Raw genomic sequence first — 24,806 nt, forward strand, 5'->3', positions numbered from 1 at the left:
TTGAAAATTTGTATGCCGTTCCACATGGGAAACTTCGTGAAATGGCTCTGTGTGTGATTTTGATAATTTAAGCCAGTGGTTTTCAACCAGTGCGCTGTGGCATTCTGGGGTGCCTTGAATGATAGTCAGGGATGCTGTGGGCAACACTGGCCTCTGTTCACCTTTCTTTTTCTCCCTCTGATGCCCTTTGCGTCTCTGCCTCCCAAAGGCTTGTGTGTCTATTGGTTGCAGCAGCTCTGGCTACAAGCTCCCCAGGCAAATGGTTCCTCTGGGGCTGGCCAGAGGGTGCTGGTTACCAGGAGCTGAGGTGGCTTTGAAGTAAGCAATTGGGTGAGGGAGCCCAGCCACCCAGTCCACTAGCCCCAGCTGTTGGTAATGGACAGACAAGTGGGAGGCTGGGCAGGCAGGCAGGGTGTTCTGGCCTTTCTTGTGCTTGCTGTGTGCAGTGCCTGCCTGGGAGCTGAGTGCCTAGCACTGAAGGGGAGCCTCTCCGCCATGCTGTGCTGGCAGCGCCGGGAGTAAGACGGTGGCATCGCATTCACCTTCAACCAGTCCCCGTTGGGCCTCTAAGGCTGGGGGCATCTTCTTCTGAGGCCCCTGTGGGGCGGTGTGAGGAGGTGCCCTGGATACCCGAGCTATGCCACTGCTGCCTGGATACACCAGTGATTCAATCTGCATGCAAGGCAGATGTTCTATTATCCTTCCATGCGGGAGCTGCAGCTATACTTCTCTCCTCTGGCCTAATGGGTCCAAACAAGTCCAGTATTTAGGGGCAGTGGGGTGTGTATTGTTTAGGTTTAACTCTTCTCTCTGTTTATCAGCCGGGGTGTGCTGAAACAAGGAAATTTGTGCCTCTTCTGTTGATCAAATACATTTGTGCCTCTTCTGTTGATCAAATACACAGTAAAGTTTGGAAACAAACAAACAGAGACATTAGCACGTAGACTGATAGAGGAATGGGGTGCTGAAGATATGCATGCTAGCAAGTGTAAATGGGCTGTAAAGCATTCTGGCACTTTTTATTATATGCATATTTAATCACAGGGAGATCGAAGGAGGTCTAGCCATGTTCTGTGCTGTTCTTTTTTGTTGTAGTGCTGTTTGAATTTCATAGAAGGCAGAGTCCTGAGACTTTGGTAGCAACCTTAATTGAAACAATAATACAGTATATTGTTTTACTTTGCATACGTATAGGCAGAGGGAGTTGTAATATTTCACAAATATGGGACCCAGCCAGTCAATTATTTCAATATGCAGCTCACACACTTACCATTACCTGAAAGTGTTCCCCTGTAGAGAGAGAGGTACAAATTTAATTATAATTATAGCTTATGCTGTATGACCCACTTTCTCTTATACCCATGCACAATAAGACTGATCTGAACAATGTATCTGCTGTTCTAGATCTGGCCCTTTTTTATTAATATAGTTATATTAAAATGTACCGGTAATATTGCAGAGGCTTGGATCTCTTGCTTTCTTCCAACTATACAGTTCTATGATTCTGTATAATAATGTGTATTCCAAAATAGTTGGTCCATTAAATGAATTTAAGCCTTCCCCACTGAACCCCAATACTGCAACCCAAGGATGGGGAACCTGTGGCCCCCAGATGTTGTTGGGCACCTGCTCCTACCAGCCACAGCCATCATGGCCAGTGGTCAGACGTAATGGGATCTGTAGTCCAGCCATACCTCCTCTATCCTTTCCCTAGCCCCAGGATGTTCAAATGGTGTAATACAGGGGTTCCCAACAAAATTTTCTTGAGGACCCCTCATCGAGCCACTATTGTGACAAGGACCCCCATTAATTCCTAATCCTAAATCTAATTCCTAATTCCTAATCTAATTTTTCCAGTAAGCTTAACACTGATCTTGGAAGGGTTAGGTTCAAGGGACGCCGACGATTTAGGTTCAATGGACACTGACAAGATCGGTTCGAGAGTCACTGACTTACTTGCTTGAACATCAAATGCATTATCTTCCTCTTCATCTGTAGGTGTTTGTCGTTTTAACGAACCACTTTTTAACCAACGGTCCATTTTTAACTACGCGAACTGTAGCTTCCGTGAAAAACAACACTTTGTTTACAAACACTACTGTTTTGCAAAGAGGCAGCGCGCGCCAGGGAGGAGGGAGGGGAATGGAAAAGACAGGGTACCTGCGCAGTAGCGCACAAATGAAGCCAACGCGCGCAAAGCATCTTGGGGAGGTGAGTGTTAGTAGAATGCGTGCGCTGCCTCTTTGCAAAACAGTAGTGTTTGTAAAGCGCCACCTAATGGCATACAGCAGAACTACTGCCTCTATCTAATTCTAGTTTTGCGCTAGACTCTGCTCATGCAGGAAGCGGCCAAAACAAAAAATCTGTTATCATACAAAATATATTTAATATATTTTTTATTCTAATAGCATCTTGCGGACCCCTCTGGCATAGCTCGCGGACCCCTGGGGGTCCCCGGACCACCTGTTGGGAACCACTGGTGTAATACATAGTTAACAGTTTAAGAAACAAATAGAAAGTGTGGAATTTAAAAGGGAAGGCTAGGAATATATAGAGAATCAATTTCCTGAGCCAACTGATGTGTTGGTATGTTCTAATGCGAATAGGATAATGCCAATATTGTATGTGTATGTTTTAAAGTATTTTATTGTTATGTATAGTTTGCGACGTGGGTGGTGCTGTGGTCTAAACCATAGAGCCTAGGGCTTGCCAATCAGAAGGTCCGCGGTTCGCATCCCCGTGACGGGGTGAGCTCCCGTTGCTCAGTCCCTGCTTCTGCCAACCTAGCAGTATGAAAGCACGTCAAAGTGCAAGTACAGTGGTACCTCGCTAGACGAATTTAATTCGTTCCGAGGGTCAATTCATCCTACAAAAAATTCATCTAGTGAGGCACCGTTTCCCATAGGAATGCATTAAAAGTTAATTAATGCGTTCCTATGGGCTCTGGGGGACTGGTGGCGGCGCTTGCTCCCTTGGCTCGGGGAAGGCAGGCAGACAGGCAGCAACAGCCCCGGAGCCTTGCCGGGCTGTTGCCGCCTGCCTGCCTTCCCCGAGCCAGGCGACCAAGCGCCACGGCTGCCGCCAGTCCCCCGACCCAAGCGCTGCGCCCGCTGTGTGCAAGGCGGCGAGGGGGAGAAGCACTTCTCCCCCCCGCCACCTCGCACACAGCCAGCATGGGGCGGGGCTTCGGAGACCTTCTCCAAAGCTCCGTCCCATGCCGGGGAAGACAGGCGGGGGTAGCGAGGCGGCAGGAGGGGGCAGAAGCGGATGAACGGATCCGTTCCTCCGCTTCTCCCCCCTTCTTCCCCTGCTAGTTCCCCTTTGTGTTCTGCTGGTCTCTGCCGGTTGCCCCTCACTGCTCGCTGACAGCTGATCTTCCTTTGCCTTCTTTCCCCGCTACAGCTGGTTCCCCTTTCGCTAGAGGAATAGGTTTTGTGATTGGAGGTTGACTCGCCGCCGCGTTGTCATTTTATGGCCACGCTTCGCAAGATGAAGCGGCGGCCATAGAAAACCTCGTCGTCTTGTGAGGCAACCTCCGATCGCAAAACCCATTCGTCTAGTGAAAAATTCGTCTAGCAGGGCATTCTTATAGCGAGGCATCACTGTAGATAAATAGGTACCGCTCCAGCGGGAAGGTAAACAGCATTTCCGTGCGCTTCGCTGGTTCTCCACATGACCTGGAAGCTGTCTGCGGATAAAACGCCAGCTCCCTCAGCCAGTAAAGTGAGATGAGTGCTGGAACCCCAGAGTCGTCCGCGACTGGACTTAACGATCAGGGGTCCCTTTACCTTTATAGTTTAAATATTTGTATTCTTTGGAGAGCTTTCAGTCTGAAATTTGTGTATTATTAAATGTTGTAATAAAGAAGTAGATTATGTTCTGTGAGCTAAGCTGAGGGCTGACAGGAGAGCTATCTGGGGGAAGGGAACAGGATAGGTTGTTGTGTTAAAAACAGCAAAAGAAATTAAGTACTTCATAGACAAAGTACCAGCACCAATATTTTGAACGTTCCTATAAATTTTCTGCCCTAATGCTTTCAAAATGTACAGCCTAATACACCAGCAGCCTAACAGATTCTTTGTCATGCTTTGAATGTTTGTTAGATAGTGATGGTGAGTGTAATACATTTTTTTTCTTGCAGATTATAACCAGGAGAATTTCAAATCCCTATCTGGAAAATCCTCCAGGCAAGGTAATTTTTTAAAAACCTCATTTAACAACTCTAACTCCTCTTTCATGCCTTCATTTTTTTGAGATATTTCATTAATGCTGCCTTGAAGCTAGGTACATTTGTTCATCTTTGAGTTTGTAACAGCTAATGTGGGCTACCGCTTTCTAATGTAAATAGATTTTAATATCGCTGATAAGGAATCCCTTACCCAGATACGAAAAGCTTGGTGAAATCATGCTCGTACTTGTCAGATGCGTTCTGTAACTTTTATGTAGCGCTAATGCTATAACCTTGTATGCTTGCATAATTTATTGTTTGTCCAATTTGTCTTTTCTTTTAGATTTATGGAGAGGGTGCCTCATGCGCTGGGAGAGCTCTCAGAAATGTCTTCATTCTACAAGCTTCTGATCTGATGAAAGACAGAATGTCTCTGATGGGACTTTGCAGGTAGCCATGTTTGCCTTATTTTAACAAAACAGTATTCTCCTTACTATTTCTCACCTCCTTGCATTTGCAGCACTGGACTGGCTACCATATGTTGCCTGCAGTGGCAGATATCTTCCTGGGGCAAGAAGAAGCAAACTGTCCCTCCTTATCCTAGAATGTTCTTTGTATGCCAGGAGCCTATTACCATGACAATGAACTTGGATGTGATCAAAGCTACACAGCGGACGGTTTTGATTATTAATTTTATTCGCATTTTGTGTTGTGTTGCTTTTGTGTGCTGTGCTATTCCTGAAAATATTTTGTTAGTAACCAGAGCTTTGGTTTAACAAACTTTGTTTGCTCTAATATAATGTATGCATGTGTTGCCAAATAATAAGTGCATCATGTTTGAGTTTTCTTCTCTGGTAAGGCAGGGGGGGGGGATCTACAAAGGATGGAGATTGTTTTCATGACTCTGTCATAAGAATCTGCCCTCAGGGAGGCAGTGTAGCAGTGCTTCTGACTTGAGCAATGTTTCTTACCTTTTGATAGAAATGCAATCAATTAAAAAAAATCTTTTATTTATAGCATTTGGTGTGGTGTACAGTATGTTTTTTGTAGAGTAGCTTCCAGACTATTTGAGAACAAATTTATTAGCTAACCAAACATATACAAAAACTGGTTTTCTTGTTTTTATAACAAATAATTGAAAGGATCTTTAAAAAATTCTATTCTTTTTCTAAATTGCTGCCTTTAAAAAATGCATGCAGATTTATTATTCTGCCAAACTGAAAAATGGTGACGCTGTCTGCCAATTCTTTCCTGAAAGAATGAAGTTTGCTCACATTTTAAATGTAGGAGTTGGGTTTATTGACTGTGGAAAGATCTCATACATGTGCCTGATGTCAAAATGTGTTGCCCCTCTGTTGCCCATGTAATATCCCACGTTAATGGTACAGCCAGACTTCAAGGTTGGGAGAAGATGAAATAATTCTCAAGTGACTTCTAGGGAAGTTAGATTATCTGTGTAGATTAGCCTGTAGGGAAGCTAGTAGAAGTTTAGCCTGAGGGTAATGACTACTTGCATCTTGAGATAATAAGGAAGAATCTTCTGGAGGAGGAGAAATTGTTTGCAGGATGAAATGCAAGTTGTTGAACGATGGATTGGGGAACTTGTAGCCCTCCAGATGCTGTTGGGCTCCAATTCCCATCAGCCCCGAACATGATGGTCAGTTGCCAGGAATGATGGAAGTTGTAGTCTAAAATTATCTAGAAGGCATGAGGTCCCCCATTCTTATGGTACTTGGAACACCAGCATCAGATTTAATGGGATGTGCTGGAAAAGTTGCCCCTTCCTTCATAAATGGCCTGTGCAGCACAGAGTGCCATTTCATCAGCTGTGGATGGCAACTAAGGTATGACCCATCCTGGACAGATTGGGCACTTCCAGACAGTTGCTGCTTTCTGGTGAGAGTCAATCACATACAGTCGAACCTTGGATCCCGAATGCCTTGCAAGTTGAACGTTTTGGCTCCTGAATGCCACAAACCCGGAAGTGAGTGTGCTGGTTTGTGAGTGTTCTTTGGAACCCGAAAGTCCACAGCTTCTGTGACTTCCAGGAAGTTCCTGCAGTTCCTGCAGCCAATCAGAAGCCACACCTTGGTTTCCAAATGTTTTGGAAGTCGAATGGACTTCCAGAACAGATTCCGTTTGACTTTTGAGGTACCACTGTACTGACAAATTCCAGTTCCACAATTATACTTGATTGTGAGGTCTTCCCCGCAAAAGTGAACTTTTTGTATGAAGGAAAATGATGGGACAATCCACAGGAAAGTGTGGGATAACACTTGCTTTGACACTCTGTCTTTTAACCTCCCCACAAACATATCAGAACAAATGCTCATTAAATAGCCAACATTGTCTAACCTCTTTGCAAACAAATCAGGATTAATGTTCAATAAACAGGTCGTCTGAAAGTGCCCAGGGAGCATGACCATTGTTATCTATGCTTTATGATAACCTCTTTTAACTACTTCAGATTATTATATACGAGGCTGCCTTTTGAAGACCATCTGGAAGCTTTAATTAAGGCTAAGTGCAGCTACGAGTTTGTTCGGACCATATTTTGTCAGTCGTTAAGAATCTCACTGGCTGCCTATTCACTTTTGAGGAGCAAATGCTGGCACTTGTCTTTTTAAGTCTGAAATGGCTTGGAGCCCAAGTACATGAGAGAGCTCAGTAAGACATCTATCATCCTGTCTTACTGAGGCTGAACTCCAAATTCTTTTTCATCTCAGGTGAAACTCATGTCACCTAGGGAGTGGGCATTTTTGACCACAGTGGCCCAACTGTGGAATATAATCCCTAAGTAGCCCTGCCTGGTTCTATCATTGATGCATTCAGGTGTCAGGCTAAAACATTTCTACTCTGTCAGGCCTTTTGATTTTTTAAATTTGTTTGTTTTTCATCTTTTATCTGCTGCCTATCAATGTTTTTATTTGGATTTGTATTTTTAACTGTGTAAATGGCCTTGGAATCTATGAAGGATGGTTGTATAAATATTATAAATAAGTGAAACAAATAAATTGGACAACTTTTTTGTTCTTGACCATGCCAGTGTAATGCTAAAACTGTCCTGGTTTGTGATCAGCACATCTGAAATGTGTTGGATTACAAAGCCAATATACTTCATTATATTCTTTCTTTATGGATGGAATTGTGACACAAAGATTAGCATTTTGCTCTGCATTTCCATTGTTTGTATATTATTCTTAAGAATTTATTTCATGTGTCATTATTCAAAACCCTTTGCATGTTTGTTCAGGTTCCACACCATATCAAATAAACAACAAAAACTCGGAGCATATACACCTATACATTTGGTTACAGCAAACGTAAGAGTAAAAACAAGTGGACAAAAATATACGCTCAATAACACACGAACAAATAAAGCAATCGGGGAATTATCATCGAAGTAATAAACTAGCCAAGCATAAAGAAAAGCATAAAGAAAAGGGGGGAAATCAAATCGCTCTATCTTATAAATATCACTACATAAATCCATAATGGTTTTTTGTTTGTTTAGGAGGAGTTGCATTGGATCTGAACTCGTAGACTGGCTTTTAAAGCGCTGTCCTTTCATAAAGAGCAGATCTACAGCAGCTGGTATCTGGCAGCTCCTACTGAATATGAGAATTGTGTTACCAGGTCAGTTTTATGAAAGCAAGTCTAACCTGTTTTACGAAGGTATTCAATTTCCCTTCCTGTCCTCATCTTTCTGTGGGCATTAGATTTATTATGTTTACAAGGGGAGAGAGAAAAAGACAGATATCTGTTGTTCTGTTGGGCTCCCTCTGTGCTGCTTTGGTATATATTTCACATGTGATCTTTCATATCCTGAATAATTATGATGAGATATTTACTAGATATTTTTGCCCAGGGATATGCTTGTCAACTTTCAGAATGTACATTCTTTTCTCTCTCCCTTTCCCCTACTCTGTCCCCCCTTTTACCTTGATACGTTCCTTATCCTGTTGCTAAATACTGTGCAGCTGAGTAAACAATACAGTAGTTCACCATATGATTATGGTGGAGCCTTTTTAGTATATTGAAAGGAACCTTTGACTGAAGAATTGCAAATTCTGTCCCTGTTTCCCCTGTATTACATTTTAGATAGCAAGCTCGGCGTAACAAGGAGTTTACATCTTGTACTCCATAAAGTGTATGCACACCAATGACCCTATATTTTATAAATAAATGAATTGTTGAAGGATGGCTTTGAATAAGGAACACTCTTTACCTTCACAGCTTTTCTTCTGTCACTTTATTCAGGCAAACAGTCATTTATCCACGTTCAGGCCACTGCCCAGTCTTCTGCCTCCTTAACAAGAGATGGCTCGGCTTCTCCATTTATTGTTGAACCACCTAGTCACCGGTCATCTAGACTTGTTGTGGTTCTTTACACGTCAGGACTCCATTAAGCCATGCCTCATGTCTTTGGGAATTTCAAAATTCCCTGTGTAATGTAATTTTTTCTCTTCCATGGCTGGGATTGTGTCTGCTCCATTCTTTCAAGCTTCATGTCACTTCTGCACCAGTTTTTATTTACCCTTGTCTTTGAAGGAATTCTGTGTCATTGCCACTGACTATAACTTGATTTGTACATGGCCTCTGCAGCATGGTAGCTGCTTAAAAAAGCAATTCGTGAAGATTATTCCAACCTCAAGCTGTCTGTGTAAAGCACCTCCTCACACACTTCCAGCCATGCTAAAGCAACCCCTGTTTTGGGTAATTGCTTTTGTTAGCATGCTTGATATTGCAGGAGAAGCTGCTTCACATGACTTCATGTTGGGTTTTTATGTTGCTTAAAATGTTTTCTGCAGGCTGTATCTGTATATAGCTATATAGTGTATAGCCCAGTTCACAGTGTGTTTTCCTACATGATCTGTATTCAAAACGTATCTTATATGGTTGGTCTGTACATGTGAACTAGCCCTTCGTTGTCAACTGAAGCTAAATTACTGGATTAATTTCCAATACTTGCTTAGCAGTTACTTCAAGTTTTTGGTTTTGTGGCAAGCTGATAGAAAACACTTTCTAAGATTAATAGAATCTCCCCCCCCCTCTTTTTACACAGTGGATAAACAGATTTATTTTCAAGACAAGTACGTTTTCTACCAGTTCTCAGCTGATGAGTGTACATATCTTTTCTGTGAATATGAAAGAGATGATGGATGGAAAAATGGTGTGAAACTCTTATTGCAGCTAGTGCCTGTTGTTCCTCCAAGGATTAATACCTGTAATCTGTAAGTATATTCTCCATACAATTCTTACTGAAAGTTCTGCAGATGACTGGGTTATACAGTATCTGATAAATAATCTACCAGTCTTCCCTTCTACTTTATGCATATTATCACAGAGGCTGTTGCCTGTGAAAACTCCTACCATAATCTTCCTACTTACATTGTATAAATTGTGTGGCTACTTGGTTTGTGTTATCTAAATCAGCCTATGGCTGGCCCTGTATTATTTATAGGAAGCACTCTTATGGGAAAGAAGGCTTGCAGCAGGCTAGCCATATTTTATTGAATGATTTTAAGTAAGCTTGAGTTACAGTACTACAGTAACTTGTATCTCGGCGGTTCCCAAACTGTGGTACATGGGAGCTCAGTGGTTCACAAGCTTCATTCAGGTGGTCCACGAAGAAGAAGTCCACATTAAATATTCATATCTGTTTTTAATTGTATTTTTTTGCTTTTTATTTCTCATATTGTATATTTATTGTATTACAATTTGAATTCTATCTATTAAGAAATTAAAGAAGCAATAAAAATACAATTAAAGATACTATAGCATTGCAATTGCTACAGCAGGCAGCCAAATAATTTAGTGGTCCACCAAGACCTTCAGCAATTTCCAAGCAATCTGGGGGGGAGGGGGAGTTTGGGAACCACTGTCATAGAGGGTCACTCTAAGGCAGGCATCCCCAAACTGCGACCCTCCAGATGTTTTGGCCTACAACTCCCATGATCCCAAGCTAACAGGACCAATGGTTGGGGAAGATGGGGAATTGTAGTCCAAAACATCTGGAGGGCCGAAGTTTAGGGATGCCTGCTCTAAGGTCAGGTAGAAAGGAAGTGGACAGGCAAGGGTGCTGTCTCTGAATAATAATAATAATAATAATAATAATAATAATAATAATAATAATAATAATTTATACCCCGCCCATCTGGCTGGGTTTCCCCAGCCACTCTGGGCGGCTTCCAACAGAAAAATAAAACACAATAATCTATTAAACATTAAAAGCCTCCCTGAAAGCCTCAGATGTCTTCTAAAAGTCTGGTAGTTGTTTTCCTCTTTGACATCTGTTGGGAGGGCGTTCCACAGGGCAGGCGCCACCACCGAGAAGGCCCTCTGCCTAGTTCCCTGCAACTTGGCTTCTCGCAACGAGGGAACTGCCAGAAGGCCCTCGGTGCTGGACCTCAGTGTCCGGGCAGAATGATGGAGGTGGAGACGCTCCTTCAGGCATAAAGGAGGCATAGGGCTGATGGGTCCCTACCAGTAAGCCAGAGGCCTTCTCCAGTGTAGACCTGGAAGTCAAGAGGCATCAAAGAAAGGATGTGAATTTCACGAACTGATTTGAATCAACTAGCCAAATGCACAATGGAAAGGGAGGGTGCCAAGGGCAAGCTGGGGTCAGGCTGGGTCCCAGTTGCTCCAGTTAGGTTCTCTCTGTAGTTCATTAGAAGCTGCCATGATGAAGACAAGTCCTGCTTCAGCTCAGGCCTCCTTCCGCCCCTCACTTGATTACAGATAACAGGGTGGTGCCTTGCCACCCTTTCATTGACCTTCAAATGTAAGAGTTTAATTCCTTTGGGTGCCATTCCTGAAGCAGGGCTGCAGTTCAGCCTCTGTATATGTCACTGTAAATTATTGTACTAGATTATTGTACCCTGTATTGGCTTCTACAGTGACATTTCTTCTTAATTTGGGCAAGTTTGAATAAAATAAAAGCACTTAGAGGAAGACAAATTGATGGGAGACTTCAGTTATAGCATGACACGTCTTGGTCAGAATATTTTAGTTCACACACCTCACTTCCCTGTTTGTTTTTAAGCACATCCTTTAACTTAAGGTCTAATTCACCTTTTCCAAGGTGGTGGTCCCAATATGTTAAAGGCTCCTTTCAACCTCAGCCAACATTCCTAATGGCCAGGGATGATGGATGTTGTGGTTCGCATTATCTGGACGGTACCAGGCAAATCAGAGCAGTCCTTTACAAACCTTTCCTTTAAGATAAATAAATAAATAAATAAATAAATAAATAAATTCTTTTTATTTTAACAGGAGCAATAGAAATATAGAAGATACAACTGAGACCAATGCTGAAATTCTTGCTCGTCTCACTTCTGCGGTGAGTCTTTCAACAAGCTTTTCTTTACTGTATTGAAAAGTGATATGTTTGTGACCAACTGTGGTCTCAAGAAAGATTCTCAGGGTGGCTAAAAATTAAAACAGTTGCTTAAAAAAAACATCAGTATTAAAATATAGGTCAGTAGAGCAGTAAAACAAAGGCAGTTTTAAAATATAACACCTTATAACCCCAATGTGTAGGTGTGGGAAGGAGGGGAATGTAGACATTCTGGGATTTGGGGCCCTTTTTTGTTGATTATTCCACACAAGAGGCACTAACAAATTGACAACAAGGCTCCCAGTTGAGGATCTCCTAGCTGATTCTGACAATGGGTGTGCAAGTGCCATTACAGGCAACTCCCATTTTGTACAACATGTTCGATTCATGTGCGACCACGCATGCGCGTGCCAGGTTCAGCACCAGAAGAGGATGGAACAGGGACAAGCAGGCTTATGCACGCTCTGCCAATGCGCGCAATGACCCACAATACCGGTATAACCCCTGCGTAAATGGGGTGGGTGGGTTTTGCCTATACTGTATTTACCGCAAGACAAAATAGTTGAACTATTGAGTAAATAGTTTTATTGGAATTGCTGGGAGTCTAAACCCCATACAACATTTCCACAAAGTGAACAAAGGCCTGCCTTTATCAGTGTTGAAATGCATGCAGAAGGATTATTTGCCAATTCAGAGTGTAACAATAATCGACACATAAAATACTAATGTGAATTTTAGCCACATGAACTGAAGCCAAAGCTAGTGAAGAACTAATTGTGCCTGTGTGTGTGATCCTGCTTTTCCTGTCACTTGGCAGGATGCTTTTTAGAACCAATGAGGTACAGTATGTTTTCTTGTATCTCCCCCTGCTCGATTCCCACAAGGGTTCAGTATCTGTAACTGAGCTTTTAGAAGGTATATTTTCTCAGAATTAATAGTACAAGCTTCTTTTTCTCGAGTCTGGCTAGAACCTGTTGGTAAAAGGAAACACATACTGTACTTGTTTTGTAACAATGGAAGGGCGAGGGACTTCTTGAGTGATAATAGCTGTGTGGAATGGTGCCAAGTTGGTCAGGTTGCAGGAAACAACAGCAAAGCATTTGCTTTTGTGTCAGAAACATAATATATTAATTATTATAAATTACATTTACTGCTTTGTCTTTCCACCTGATGAGAAATCCCTCCTAATGTGACATAGTATGTAATAATGTGTAATACATGTGAAACATAAAGAATGAATATTTGATATGTGGGCTGCATTTGAAAATGGTACAGAAACTTGAATGTCAAGGAGATGGGTTGCTGTAGTCTATAGAAATGTCATCTCTCTCTCCACTTCTCTGTCCAGTTGAGGGGGGATCTAGTGTGTGTGTTTCTGGGGTAGGGGAACCGGGATAAATTAGGGAGTCTGCTGGTTTACCACCTGCCTCGCTGCCCAGCAGTCTCCCTGCCTGAGTTGAAGCAATTTTTTGATTGACTTGCCTAAGATCCAGGACAAAGCACCGTCTTTCAGAAATCCTCCCCCCCATGTCAATTCCACCTTTGAAATCCCCTTTGAAATGTATCTATTTGTATGGTTGCAAGTTGTTTTGGGTTTCCCTGGGCAAGATAAAGCGACTGACAAATTTAGTAAATAAAATATCGTAAAAGCATAGAAAAACCCAAGAACAGGAAGGAACACAAACATTTTACTCTATTGTATGTTATTTCGCTTTCTTGGAAGATTTGGTACACATATGCACAACCCTTGAGAGGCAAAGCAGCAAAATATTTGAGCAAGTGCCTTAACATCAGGATGCAAATATTAACCCATCATCCTTACTAGTCTAAGATATCCACCCCCCCAATCTCTAATATTATTTAGGAGCCTCAAAATGAACTAATTTTTAAAGCTGGCAAAATATGTGGAAAGCATAATGAGAAAGAATTAGTCTTGCACTCTGTTAGAACAAAAGCTGAATTTCCCCCAAAGTTTGCAGGATATTGAATATACAAGCGCATTCTCCACTTCAGGATTTAAATCTGCAGAAAGCCTTGATTTGTGCTTTTTTATTGTAAATCTTTCCTGGCCTGAAAATGATATTTTTTTTTAACTGTTCCTTTTCAAAGAGAGATCTGTGGGTTCTGTAAAGTAATAATTAAATTTGGGTGATTACAACCTTTATGAAAGTTGCTTCAGTTTTACTGGTCGACATAGTGTCAATCTCTTGACATTTAATGTGCAGTAAGTTTTGGGTTGCATATGCAGGAAAGGTCCTGAACATACTAATTGCGTAAATTGATTGAATGATTCCTTATGAATCTGAGAGTAGTCTCAGATGGTATCTCCGCGATGACTGAACTACAGTATTCATCTTTTCCATGGCCATGTCATCTCTAATCTTGTAACCATGATATCTGACCTTTTCCCTCATGATGATCCATCTGGGTTTCAACTGTGTAGACTTTAAATTATTAAAAGGATTATTAAGGGGATATCAAAAATGATTAATATGAATATGAACTCTTGCTGATATATGGAAGTACTGGGTGCTTGGGGCAAGCTCAAGCTAATGCCAATGTGCAAATTTCAATTCCAATATTGAAAGTTAAAGAAAAAGGAATTCTTGGGGATGCCTCAGTGCTGTTCTCGTTTTACTTGTTAATTTTTCCACCTATGCCAAATATTGGACTTTTTGGCAGTTGTGGGGAACTTTAGTCCTCCAGATGGTGCTGAACTAAAACTCCCATCACCCCATTCTTTGGCCACACATGCTGGGCATGATGGGAGTTGTTGTTCAGCAACATCTGGAGGATCAAGAGTTCCTCACCTTTGCTTTATGGTACCAGTATTAATAATTAACATTTATTTATATAGCACCATTAATGTATGTGGTTCTGTGCACAATTAAAACAATAAATTCTGCACCAAAGGGTATACAATCTGAAACAACAAATAGGAACAGTACAATAAAAATCAGTTGTCTAATATGCACAATATGCAGCCTGTTACACCTAGTGAATAAAACTAGTTAGCCAGACCAAAACAAACCAACTCAGGGGGAAACAATGTTTTAAATAGAGATTTGAACATATGAAGTGAGGAGGCAGCCCAGAAATGCTCTGGGAGATGATTCCAAGCATATGGAGTAGCAAGAGAAAAAGGACGAAGACAAATGCTTGGATGAATAAGAAGCACAGAATTAGAAGAACGAAGAGAGTGACTAGACATATATTGGGACACTAAGGCTGAGAGATAGACACTAAGACTGACCATGAAGAGCTTTAAAAGTAAAGACAAGAGGCTTATAAAATATTTGAGTTAACGGGCAGCCAATGAAATGACTGTAGAAGAAGAGAGACATAGTCTGATTGTTGCACCAAGAAAATAATCTTCCCTGCAGGAGTCAATGGTTGTTCCCTTGAGGTCTTTCCAAAGTTCAGCTATTGTTAACCTCACAGCCATTAAAAAGTGGCCAATAGAAATCTTGCTAGTGTTATTCAAAAAGAGATTAAGGAGTGTCAGTTGTGGTGATGTGTTATCTTTTGGATTTCATCAAAAAGAGCAACCCAAAAGGATTGAGTCTGTGGACAGGACCACCACATATGGTGTAATGTACTCTTATCCCACCCCCATAATATGGGATAAGGTGACAGTCATGTTCCAAAGGCAGTCATGCATACTAGGTAATTTTTTTAAAAAAACTTTTTTGGGTGAAATTAAGTATGTGCACAAAAACCTTACTCACCTGATAGGCAATTATTTCTACGTGTTCATGTGGCTCCCGAAATTAGTATTTCTTTTTTGAAATAGGGGATCCAATCTCATGCTTTCCCAGTATTTCCTACATTGGCTACAATGGTCACAGCAATAGGTGTTTGCCAGGAAAGAAGACTGCTTGGCTATTAATCTTTGCATCATAACAAGGCACAATGCATGTGAATAGATTCACTGGCTGTATGCTGCTGATAATAATAATTTCACTGCATTCAGTGTTGTTTGTGGTGTTGTAGAAGGAACCTTTTACCTTTATTGTAGAAAAGAAAGATCTCATGACATAAATATTGGGTGGTATCCAATGAAGTGCTTCCTCTAGCACAAGGATTTTTGATTGTGCAACAGAACTTCTCCATCTCTTCATGTGTGCCCTGTGTGCCTTCCTTCCCTCCCCCCTCCCAAATCTACCTCAGTGGTTTGAGAGAACCCCCCCCCCCTCCAGAACAGATTTAGGGAGCCTGTAGGAAGAGGATAAGTTTTGTTGTTCAGCCAGAAGTGCTAACAGAAGCACTTCGTTGGAAACCACCCATTGTGTTCTATAAACACCCAGTGCTGATCCATTAAGCTGCTTGGGAGAGGGGATGATGACACAAACAATTGCAAATTGTTTTCCTCTTGTGTAGCAATCTTTGCTTATGCCAGTTGTGTTAATGTCATTGCTAATTGCTGCACCGAATCAAATACATTTTTTATGAGCATATTGCCACTTAGGAAATAGCACTATCCTATCCGAGTTCATTCAGAAGCATGTACAGTACCACAATTTTCAGTGGCGCTTTCTTTGGGACAACTGTGCAGAGGATTGCAGCCTAACTCTAAGAGCTCCATATTGTTAGAGTAGATGGTTTGCTCTGTGTATGTAACAACTTCCTGCTTATGGGCACGACTGTAACACTTTGTCTTTTTGATGTGTTAGGTGCAGAGAGAATTGGCGGCTGTTCTTGCTATTAAGGCAAGAAAATCAGGTGAGTGTATCCAAGTTCGGATTTTGCATTTTCAGACCATATTAAAAGAAACAAATATAGTATAAAGCTTATTTAATGTGACAAGAACCGCTTGACATTTTCTTCTGTTTTCCTTCTTTCCTACTCTTCAATGAATGTTCACCTGATGAACTACCGGTATTATAATAATTGATCTACTAGTCTAAGTTGTTTGTAACAGCTTCTCCTACAAAAGTAAAGTGTTCTGTTCTCTTACCTTTTTATATTTTGTAAATTAATGCTTATATATCCATTGCCTTCAGTTGAAACGTATACATTCAGATTTTGAAGATTGTTTTTTTTTGTCACCACCCGTGCATAAGTGCATAAGTACTGCTTTGCAATAGTACCATATGACTTTTTCATTATTATTTTTTAAAAAAATCTTTCTTGCTAAATAGAATACATGAGTTAAATTACAAGGCTTGCCAAGGTTGCATGAACCTGTTCCTTTTAAAGCTGAGCCCATCATAGATCTGTTTAGGCATGAACATAATGTGTGGACTTTGAGAAATATACAAAAGGGATATACCTTAATATATTTCCTGTCCCCCCCCCTCACTCCTTTAACTTCCGTTAATATTACTTGTATGTATTGCTTGTTGATACTCAACAAAGGCAAATGGGATACATGGCAAACTTGCACTGGCGTGCTTTTGAACTGCTAGGTTGGCAGGAGCTGGGACAGAGCAACGGGAGCTCACCCCCTCACGGGGATTCGAACCGCCGACCTTCTGATCGCGACCCAAGAATTGTGAAGCTACATGATAGCAAATATGTGTTAGCTTCCCTTGTAATGGCATCTTAGGATATTTCTGACTGAAAGATCTGTAATGTCATTTTTGCTGAAGATGCCAAAATGATCTTGGAATATATGAAGAATTCCAAATCCCAAATTTGGTAGAATAAATTTAAATTCAACCACAGAGGGGCTGCTTACTTAACTTTATTCCTCTTTGTTCTGATTTCAAACTATGCCCACAGAATATCTGACTGATAAAGTCTTTAATATACTAACATAACAAGTGACGGTTATTGTGTTTGTGGATCAGGCCAGGTTGAATACATTGTCCACTGTATTTGTTATTGCCCTTTATACAATTCACCTAGGAATAGATTCCTCTATTCATTCCAATATTCTTTAGAAGGTCAATCAGATGATTTCAAAATTAGATGGTAGCTTTACACGTGCTAGCAGCAAGAAAGTTACAAAGTCAGAAAAATATTTACTGCTAAGGAGATTTTTTAAATGTAAATTATTTTGGGAACTTTATAATTTTAAGTGTTCATAATTTGCAGCTCTGAATATGGATATGCTTTAACTTGTCTTGGGTTTTTTTTGGGGTGATTTTATATAGTAATGGCCACTGGGTACAAACAATTAAGAAAATGACGGGCAAATAACATTGATGATGGTTTCACATGTCATGTTATCATGCGACATGTTATCACTGACAATCAATTATATTTACATGTGGAACAATTAGGCTAACTGATGACATGGAGAAAAACCTATTTCAGGAAATAATAATCAATAATTTGCATTCATTGTAGATTATAAGTCAGTGTACATAGTACATAGCATTTTAATACTTGTTATTTAATACAAGCATGCCTAGTTTCCAGTGCTTAAATTTGTGGCTTATCTCTCTTGTGGTCAATTTAGCTAGAGTAGAGAAAATGAACACTAATTAACTCTGTGTCTAATGCAATGTCAAACAGGCCATATTCTAAATTTTTAATTTTAATTGCAGATTGCTTTTTTTAATGATAAGACTTCCTTCCTTTCTTAACATCCTGCTATAAGCTATCATCTGCTGCTTATTTCTAAACACTACCAAATACTCCCTTATATTTGCAGAGATGGGCTGGTAGAATCCTGTTTCCTATTCGGTATCTTAGAAACAGATCCTTTGGGACTGATTCTCTATCTGGAAACTAAACTAGCATAATGAGTAGCCTTCTCTGCAAATTCAATATTAGCTTTACACCTCAGGTTAAAAAAAAAGTTAATGACCATTTGCACACCAGAGATAGGAATTTTCCTTGCATTTCATAATGCTTCCAATTTAAAAAGATACAGCATTACGCTGGAGTAATGTAAGTAAGTAAGTAAGTAAAACCTTTATTGGCATCAAACAAACTCGCATACAAAATAATAACAGATTAAAACTGTCACTGTGGCAAACGCTGTGCCAAGAGAGGGAAGGGAATAATCCGCCATCCGCTTTCACGACAATGGGGCTTCCGGCGACTCAGACGACTGCAGAGTACAACGCCGAGAAAATAGTAAATTAAGATATTGAGCCACCATCTCGGTGAGGACCGGGTCCTTCCCCAGCAAGAGGAACCGCAAGATTTCCCGCTCTGGTCTCCCTCTGGGAATGCAGAGCCGGTCCAGGAACCGTTGACGAAGGTCGACGTAAAGGTTACAATGAAAAACCATATGTGGAAGGCTTTCCACCTGAGGGTCATGACACGGACAGATCCTCTCATCCTTCGCCCTGCCCGAGAATCTTCCCCACAGGAGGTTCGATGGATTTGCATTGAACCTGGCCAACGAAAATGCCCTTCTTTCCTGTGGGTTCAGTAGGAAGTCAAGATAGTTAGGTTTTGTTTCATGAGCCCACGGGAGGTGGAAAAGAAGGGGGGAACATGTTGTGCCTGCTGCCGCTATAAGATCCTGTCTCTCAATGTCCCACAACCTAGTAATGACTGTGGCTTTGGCAGATTGTAAGGACATTGAGCGGAGGAGTTCTATTGAAAGCCCCAGTTGCAGTACCTTCCTATTGAAGTGTTGCAGCCCTGGGGGGAGGAAGGTGTCCGAAAGCATTACCTGGAGGAAGGGATCTCTGTCAGAGTTGAGGCAGATTTTTAGCCAGAATATAAGGAATCTTGCCCAGGCGACAGATTCCACCTTGTGTTGAGCTCCCTCTAGACATAAAACTGCATATGGGACGCATCTTGGAACAGAGAAAATCTTGGATGTGAGGGCGATCTGGCTGCGACATCTGTCACCCCATTGATCGCCAGGGTTGATTCGGCTGATCTGGCTGGCTAGGCGGGTGTCCCCTTCCTCCCTCACGGCTCCATGTGCGTCCCTCCCGAAGCTGCGCGCTCGGTGGAAGAGGACGACCTTCCCAGATAGAAGGAGTGTACCGTTCTTCGGTCAAGGGTATACGATAGCTGCGCTCCCCTGCTAGAACCTCCAAACAAGCTGGAGTAATGTATAGTTAGATTGATTTAAATTACACACTATAATCACGAGGACACCAAAGAACACTTCAGCGATAAGGGGGAAATCTGGCATCAATGACACTTAAATTTGATACAGGCAGTTCTTGCCACAATGATCCCAATGGATAGGAGAGATAGAGAAATGACAACCAGGATGTAAAAAATTGATATGCTTGCTTGGTGGGAGGAGAAAGAGCTGCATACCGTATGTAGCAAGAGCTTTTGTTTTGTGTGCGTATTTGCATTCGCTGCAGTGGACCCCACTATCAAAAACAATTTGCCTTTCAAACTAAAAAACCTATTATCTCTTTCACGGCAGGAACTGTTGCTGCAAAAGCAACATAAAAGTCTGTTTTATATGGGTGTTTCCTATATACAGTATGTATTACCGTACTACAGTGGTGCCTCGCTAGACGAATTTAATTCATTCCACGGGTCTTTTCTTATAACGAAAAATTCGTCTAGCGAATCCCATAGGAATGCATTGAATTTTTTTTTGAATTTTTTTGCCCATAGGAACACATTAATTGAATTTCAATGCATTCCTATGGGAAACTGCGATTCGCTAGACGAATTTTTCATAAAACGAATTCGTCTAGCGAGGCAACCTCCGCTTGAAAAATCCTTTCGTTAAGCGGAAATTTAGTTAAGCAGGGCATTCGTTAAGCGAGGCACCACTGTAATTTGCATTCAGACCAGTATACCTTATTGAATCAATGGTGTATATACATTGGTATTTAGGGTTTAGTTGTATACTCAGTCATGAAATCTGTTCAGCAATGTTTTTAAGTCTCCACCTTCATCCTTAACCACTCTCGTTATCTATGCATTTTGGCACATGCAAAACCAATGATGTCTCCCATCTGTTTTTAGCGTTTTTTTCCCCACTTTGGGAAAGATTTGTATCCAGCTGGTTTGAATAGTTCTCTTTGTGACACTTTATGGGACACCTTAGTTCTCTGCCAACTAGCTGATAGAGAGCATTTTGTATACATTCGTTTCAAAATATATGCATAGGCGGGACAAAGGAAGAACCACACAACTTAATCACAACCCAAAACATACGCATTGCTGAATTCTTGCATTCTAAGCCATTTCAAATATTTTCCTGAGTTTTTTAGTCTCTTTGCTTTATGGGGTTTTATAATCCTCCATATAGGATTGATGATACATTGCAAGTATTATACCTTGTTTGGTGCTATATGAACATAAGAAGAACTTGCTGAATCACATCAGCGGCCCATCTAGTCTAGCATTCTTTTGTCACAGAGGCTAACCTGTGGAAAGCTTTATTATTATTTAAGTTCCTTTATCTCCTTGTCATGCTGTGGAACCTTCGTCTGCTTAACTTGCCTTGATGCTTGTCAGTTGCAGCTCGTGGAGCAGGCTCCCCTTGCTAGCTTGGTCTGTATTTATATCTACATAATTGACTGGCTGTGTAGTTCTAGTGCAGGCATAGGCAAACTCGTCCCTCCATATGCTTTGAGACTACAATTTCCATCATCCCTGACCATCCCTGGTCCTGTTAGCTAGGGATGATGGGAGTTGTAGTCCCAAAACATCTGTATGGCTGAGTTTACCTATGCCAGTTCTAGTGCATTGTTGTTGCTTAGTCGTTCAGTCGTGTCCGACTCTTCGTGACCCCATGGACCAGAGCATGCCATGCACTCCTGTCTTCCACTGCCTCCCGCAGTTTGGTCAGACTCATGTTCATAGCTTGAGAACACTGTCCAACCATCTCATCCTCTGTCGTCTCCTTCTCCTTGTGCCCTCAATCTTTCCCAACATCAGGGTCTTTTTCAGGGAGTCTTCTCTTCTCATGAGGTGGCCAAAGTATTGGGAGCCTCAGCTTCAGGACCTGTCCTTCCAGTGAGCACTCAGGGCTGATTTCCTTAAGAATGGATAGTGCATAGGCACTGGGAAATGAAATGCTTCCCTGTGTTTTTGTGTGTATGGTCCCTGGAATTCGGTCTGTAGAAAAAGTTCCCCTTAAGTACTGTGGCAAGGAAGGAACCTCCACTAGCCCCATTAACACACTCCGAACTACCGTATTATGGTCAATTAGTCTTAAATGCTTTGATGCCTTCCTGCAGATTGAAGAACATTACTAATATCTGAGTGGATCAGTGGTACATGGGTGGGGTCTTCACATCACCAACAAGGGTACTAGCCTGTGTGTCTGCTGAATCATTCAGCACAAAATGGTCAATGGTAAGTGTTAATTGTTAACACCCTATAAAGTTAAAGGGAGGAAATTCACACCTTCCTAGACTTTATTGTTTCCAGTCTGTTTGGCTGCAAAAATTTCTTCACCATAATTCATTAGTTTGTGTAGAGAAGTTTATCTCGCCAACCAGAAGTAGTATAATTTTAAAAAAACCTACACAGTGCAATGGACAAGCCAAATGCCAAGAGTTTTATGGCTCCGTACTTATTGTAATTAGGAATAAACACTTCAGATTAAAAACAATGTTTTTTTTAATCAAGGAAGTTCTGGACTATGTATGACACAAAAGCTAACAAGAAAGGTGTGGTATACATGTATTTTTTATAAAATATATAACGGCCCATACATATTCAGAGGCTCTGAATAATGCCTTAGTGGATAGCTTTAAAATATAAATATGTTGTTAGGTCCTTATAACTCCAGATGATTCTTATGCTACTATTTGTTTAAAAAGGAATTTCAGTGCATTTGCCTGACATCTCTTGTAATGTCTGCTGTTCGTATTTAAATACCATTTTGGGTGGAAGTGGACACCCAAGAAGATCTCAGGAAGCAATACACAGGGGATTACATATTAACTGCATTTAAATTTAAGCTTTTGTTCCTTTGGAAACAACCCCCTTTTCTGTATCACAGCCAGGCATAGTGTTATGTGTACTACATACATATTTAGGCATATCTTGCTATCTCTGGTGGTGTTTTGTTTCTCTCCCTCACCCCCAGTTTATTGGCTGGATACCCCCAGTATCTCTATTCCAGCTATTAATCCCAAGCACCTTTTGTTAAAAATCCAAATTCTAGAAACAGAAGATTTCAAAAAGTTGATACATATTACAGACGTTTAATTGGAATTGATTTCGCTTTAGGGGTTGTGTAACTTTACCCACAGGTCTGATTATAGACCCTTGCCCTTATGTTCATCTCTCAAGGTTCCCTGCAAACCATCTCTTGTGTGTGTGTGTGTGGGGGGGGGGCTCCGTTTGCCAGATTGTAATTTTAGAACAGAATTATCTCCAGTTGAGTGGTAACCTACTGGAAAGCAGGGAGTTATAATAGAAGTGCTGAACCAGTCTTAATTTAGGCTGCATCAAATGACATATGATTATTACCCATCTTAAGTGAATCTTCCATTAAGGTCAAAGTAGGTTATTTCTCTCTCTAAAAGAGCTCTGAAGAAATTAAATAAGCCTTACTTAGCAGGAACAATAATCCCCTTTGTGTATAACTATACTGGGTCTCTTTCCTGGAGCAAGCCTTTACATTATTATTGGTTTTACAGAATATCTTGAAGGGAAAATCCTTCCTGTAGCCCACAAGGGAGCAAGGAAATTAAATCAAGGCATAGCCTCCTGATCTTTAAGTGACCATTAAAAAATCAACAACCTGAACTCCTTCGGCTCATTTGCAGATGGACGCATTTGAAATTGCACTTCAGCAAGCTGATGCTCATTTAACATCATCTCATTCTTTTATTCATGGTGACCTTTTCCATGGCTAGAACAGGATTTATAGGATAGGTAGAAATGGGGAGTGGCTGTAATAAAACCTGATTGCAGACTTTGCACTCTAGTCACACTGTGCGTGCCACACCAAACAGATGTGTGGCGCTAATAAACACTGCTTTTGTATTTAAAACAATAAAAGCAACTTCCTTTGCTCTTGACTGGAGGACGAATGGAGTAGCACAGTTTATGTTGGCAGAGCAGGAAATTTTATTGCATGGCCTGGCTACAACCCAGAGATTGTAAGTCATGTCAGATTTTGAAGGAACTCTCAAAGACTCAACATATTCTAGCATTTTTCTCATCCCACCTTTTACGGTGGTGATAAAGTAGGGGATATTAGTTCACTTTTAAAGAAAAAAGAATAAAGTTGAGTACCAGAAAGTGTAAAATTATTGCCCAATTTTGATACTTTATGAGAGAAATTCAGCATCGTATTTGCACAGTACATTTTGCAGAGTACAATTTTCACAGCCGTATGTTTGTTTTAGTATTCATGAGTTCTTGGGGATATTCATGAGTTCTTAACTGTAGCAAAAATGCAGCATATCGTTTTCCTTTTCAGGCGATTAATAAATTTCAGCATAACATGCTGCAGTTTAAAGAATTTATATTGTTTTGGTACCAAGATAGACAACGTGACCTGCTCCTTTACTCATCTTTAGCTCTGATGTATCTCCACTCTTGCTTCCTGTTCTGCCTGGAACTTCCTCTTAGAAGCCATGTCTGTCATGAAGTTTTGGCTTTTCATGAAGTTTTAGCTTGACACTAAATGATGTTCCCTTTCTCTGTCAGGCTTGCCTCTGCCTTTGCCTCTTCACAATGGGGAGGGGGACAAATTGTAAGCTCCTCGGAGCAGAGATTTGTATCTTTGTTTCTGCTACTCTGTTAAGTGCCATATACATTAGCGGTATTATGGCAAAATAATTATTCCAGCTCTGTTGCTTGGAGTTTCGTAGAGCTTGAAAAATTGATTTATAGACGGCCTGTTTGTCTTGAGATTTGCTTGATACACAAGAGAGACAGAAGAGGCATTTTCAGTTCATTTACTTCCCCACAGGATAAAAATGCTACAACAGAATTATTTTAAAAGCATATTTATATATGGTTAATAGAAATTTTAAAGCACTTTGTGGTTCAACATGTGCCTGTATATGGCATTATGCCAACTTTTATAGACCATGTCTAGAACAAAGTATATGTGATGTGGGAGATGCCCTGATGGCTTAAAAATGACCACCATGTGGAGGCCTGAACTGGCTTGGAAAATAAGAGCTCAACTCATTTCCCCCTTGAGCTATATTTTTACTAATTCAAACTGACCCCTCTGAGTTGCCACATTTTCCAGTCTAAGGGCATTCCAGGGTTGGGGGTTGAATAGCCAATGCCCTTCTGAGTGTCGTAATTATACAGCCTAAGTAAGCCCATCAGAGGTGTGATAAGTGTGCAAACACACACACACCACCAGCTGCAAGGCCCGGGGTGGATCATTGTCCTGGCTTCCTTCAGGGGGTGGATCTCCACCCCTTAAACTGCTGGGACCTTCCTGGGATCAGACAATCATGTCCCCTTTTGGACAGAGATGACTCTATA

At 41.1% G+C, this 24,806-nt stretch overlaps 1 protein-coding gene across 4 annotated transcripts in view; it reads left to right on the forward strand.

The window, feature by feature from the left end:
• RAPGEF5 (Rap guanine nucleotide exchange factor 5) overlaps positions 1 to 24,806 on the forward strand; it is a 129,253-nt gene that overhangs the window by 13,532 nt on the left and 90,915 nt on the right. For all 4 annotated transcript variants that reach the window (XM_035128733.3, XM_060280726.2, XM_060280727.2 and 1 more), the window contains exons 2-7: positions 4,142 to 4,192; positions 4,512 to 4,618; positions 7,683 to 7,804; positions 9,234 to 9,402; positions 11,444 to 11,510; positions 16,181 to 16,229. In XM_035128733.3, the coding sequence (XP_034984624.1) occupies positions 4,142 to 4,192; positions 4,512 to 4,618; positions 7,683 to 7,804; positions 9,234 to 9,402; positions 11,444 to 11,510; positions 16,181 to 16,229 (565 nt within the window). The remainder of the gene's footprint in view (positions 1 to 4,141; positions 4,193 to 4,511; positions 4,619 to 7,682; positions 7,805 to 9,233; positions 9,403 to 11,443; positions 11,511 to 16,180; positions 16,230 to 24,806) is intronic.

Source organism: Zootoca vivipara, chromosome 11 (genome assembly GCF_965207765.1).
Source record: "Zootoca vivipara chromosome 11, rZooViv2.hap1.1, whole genome shotgun sequence".
Lineage (NCBI taxonomy): Eukaryota > Metazoa > Chordata > Lepidosauria > Squamata > Lacertidae > Zootoca > Zootoca vivipara.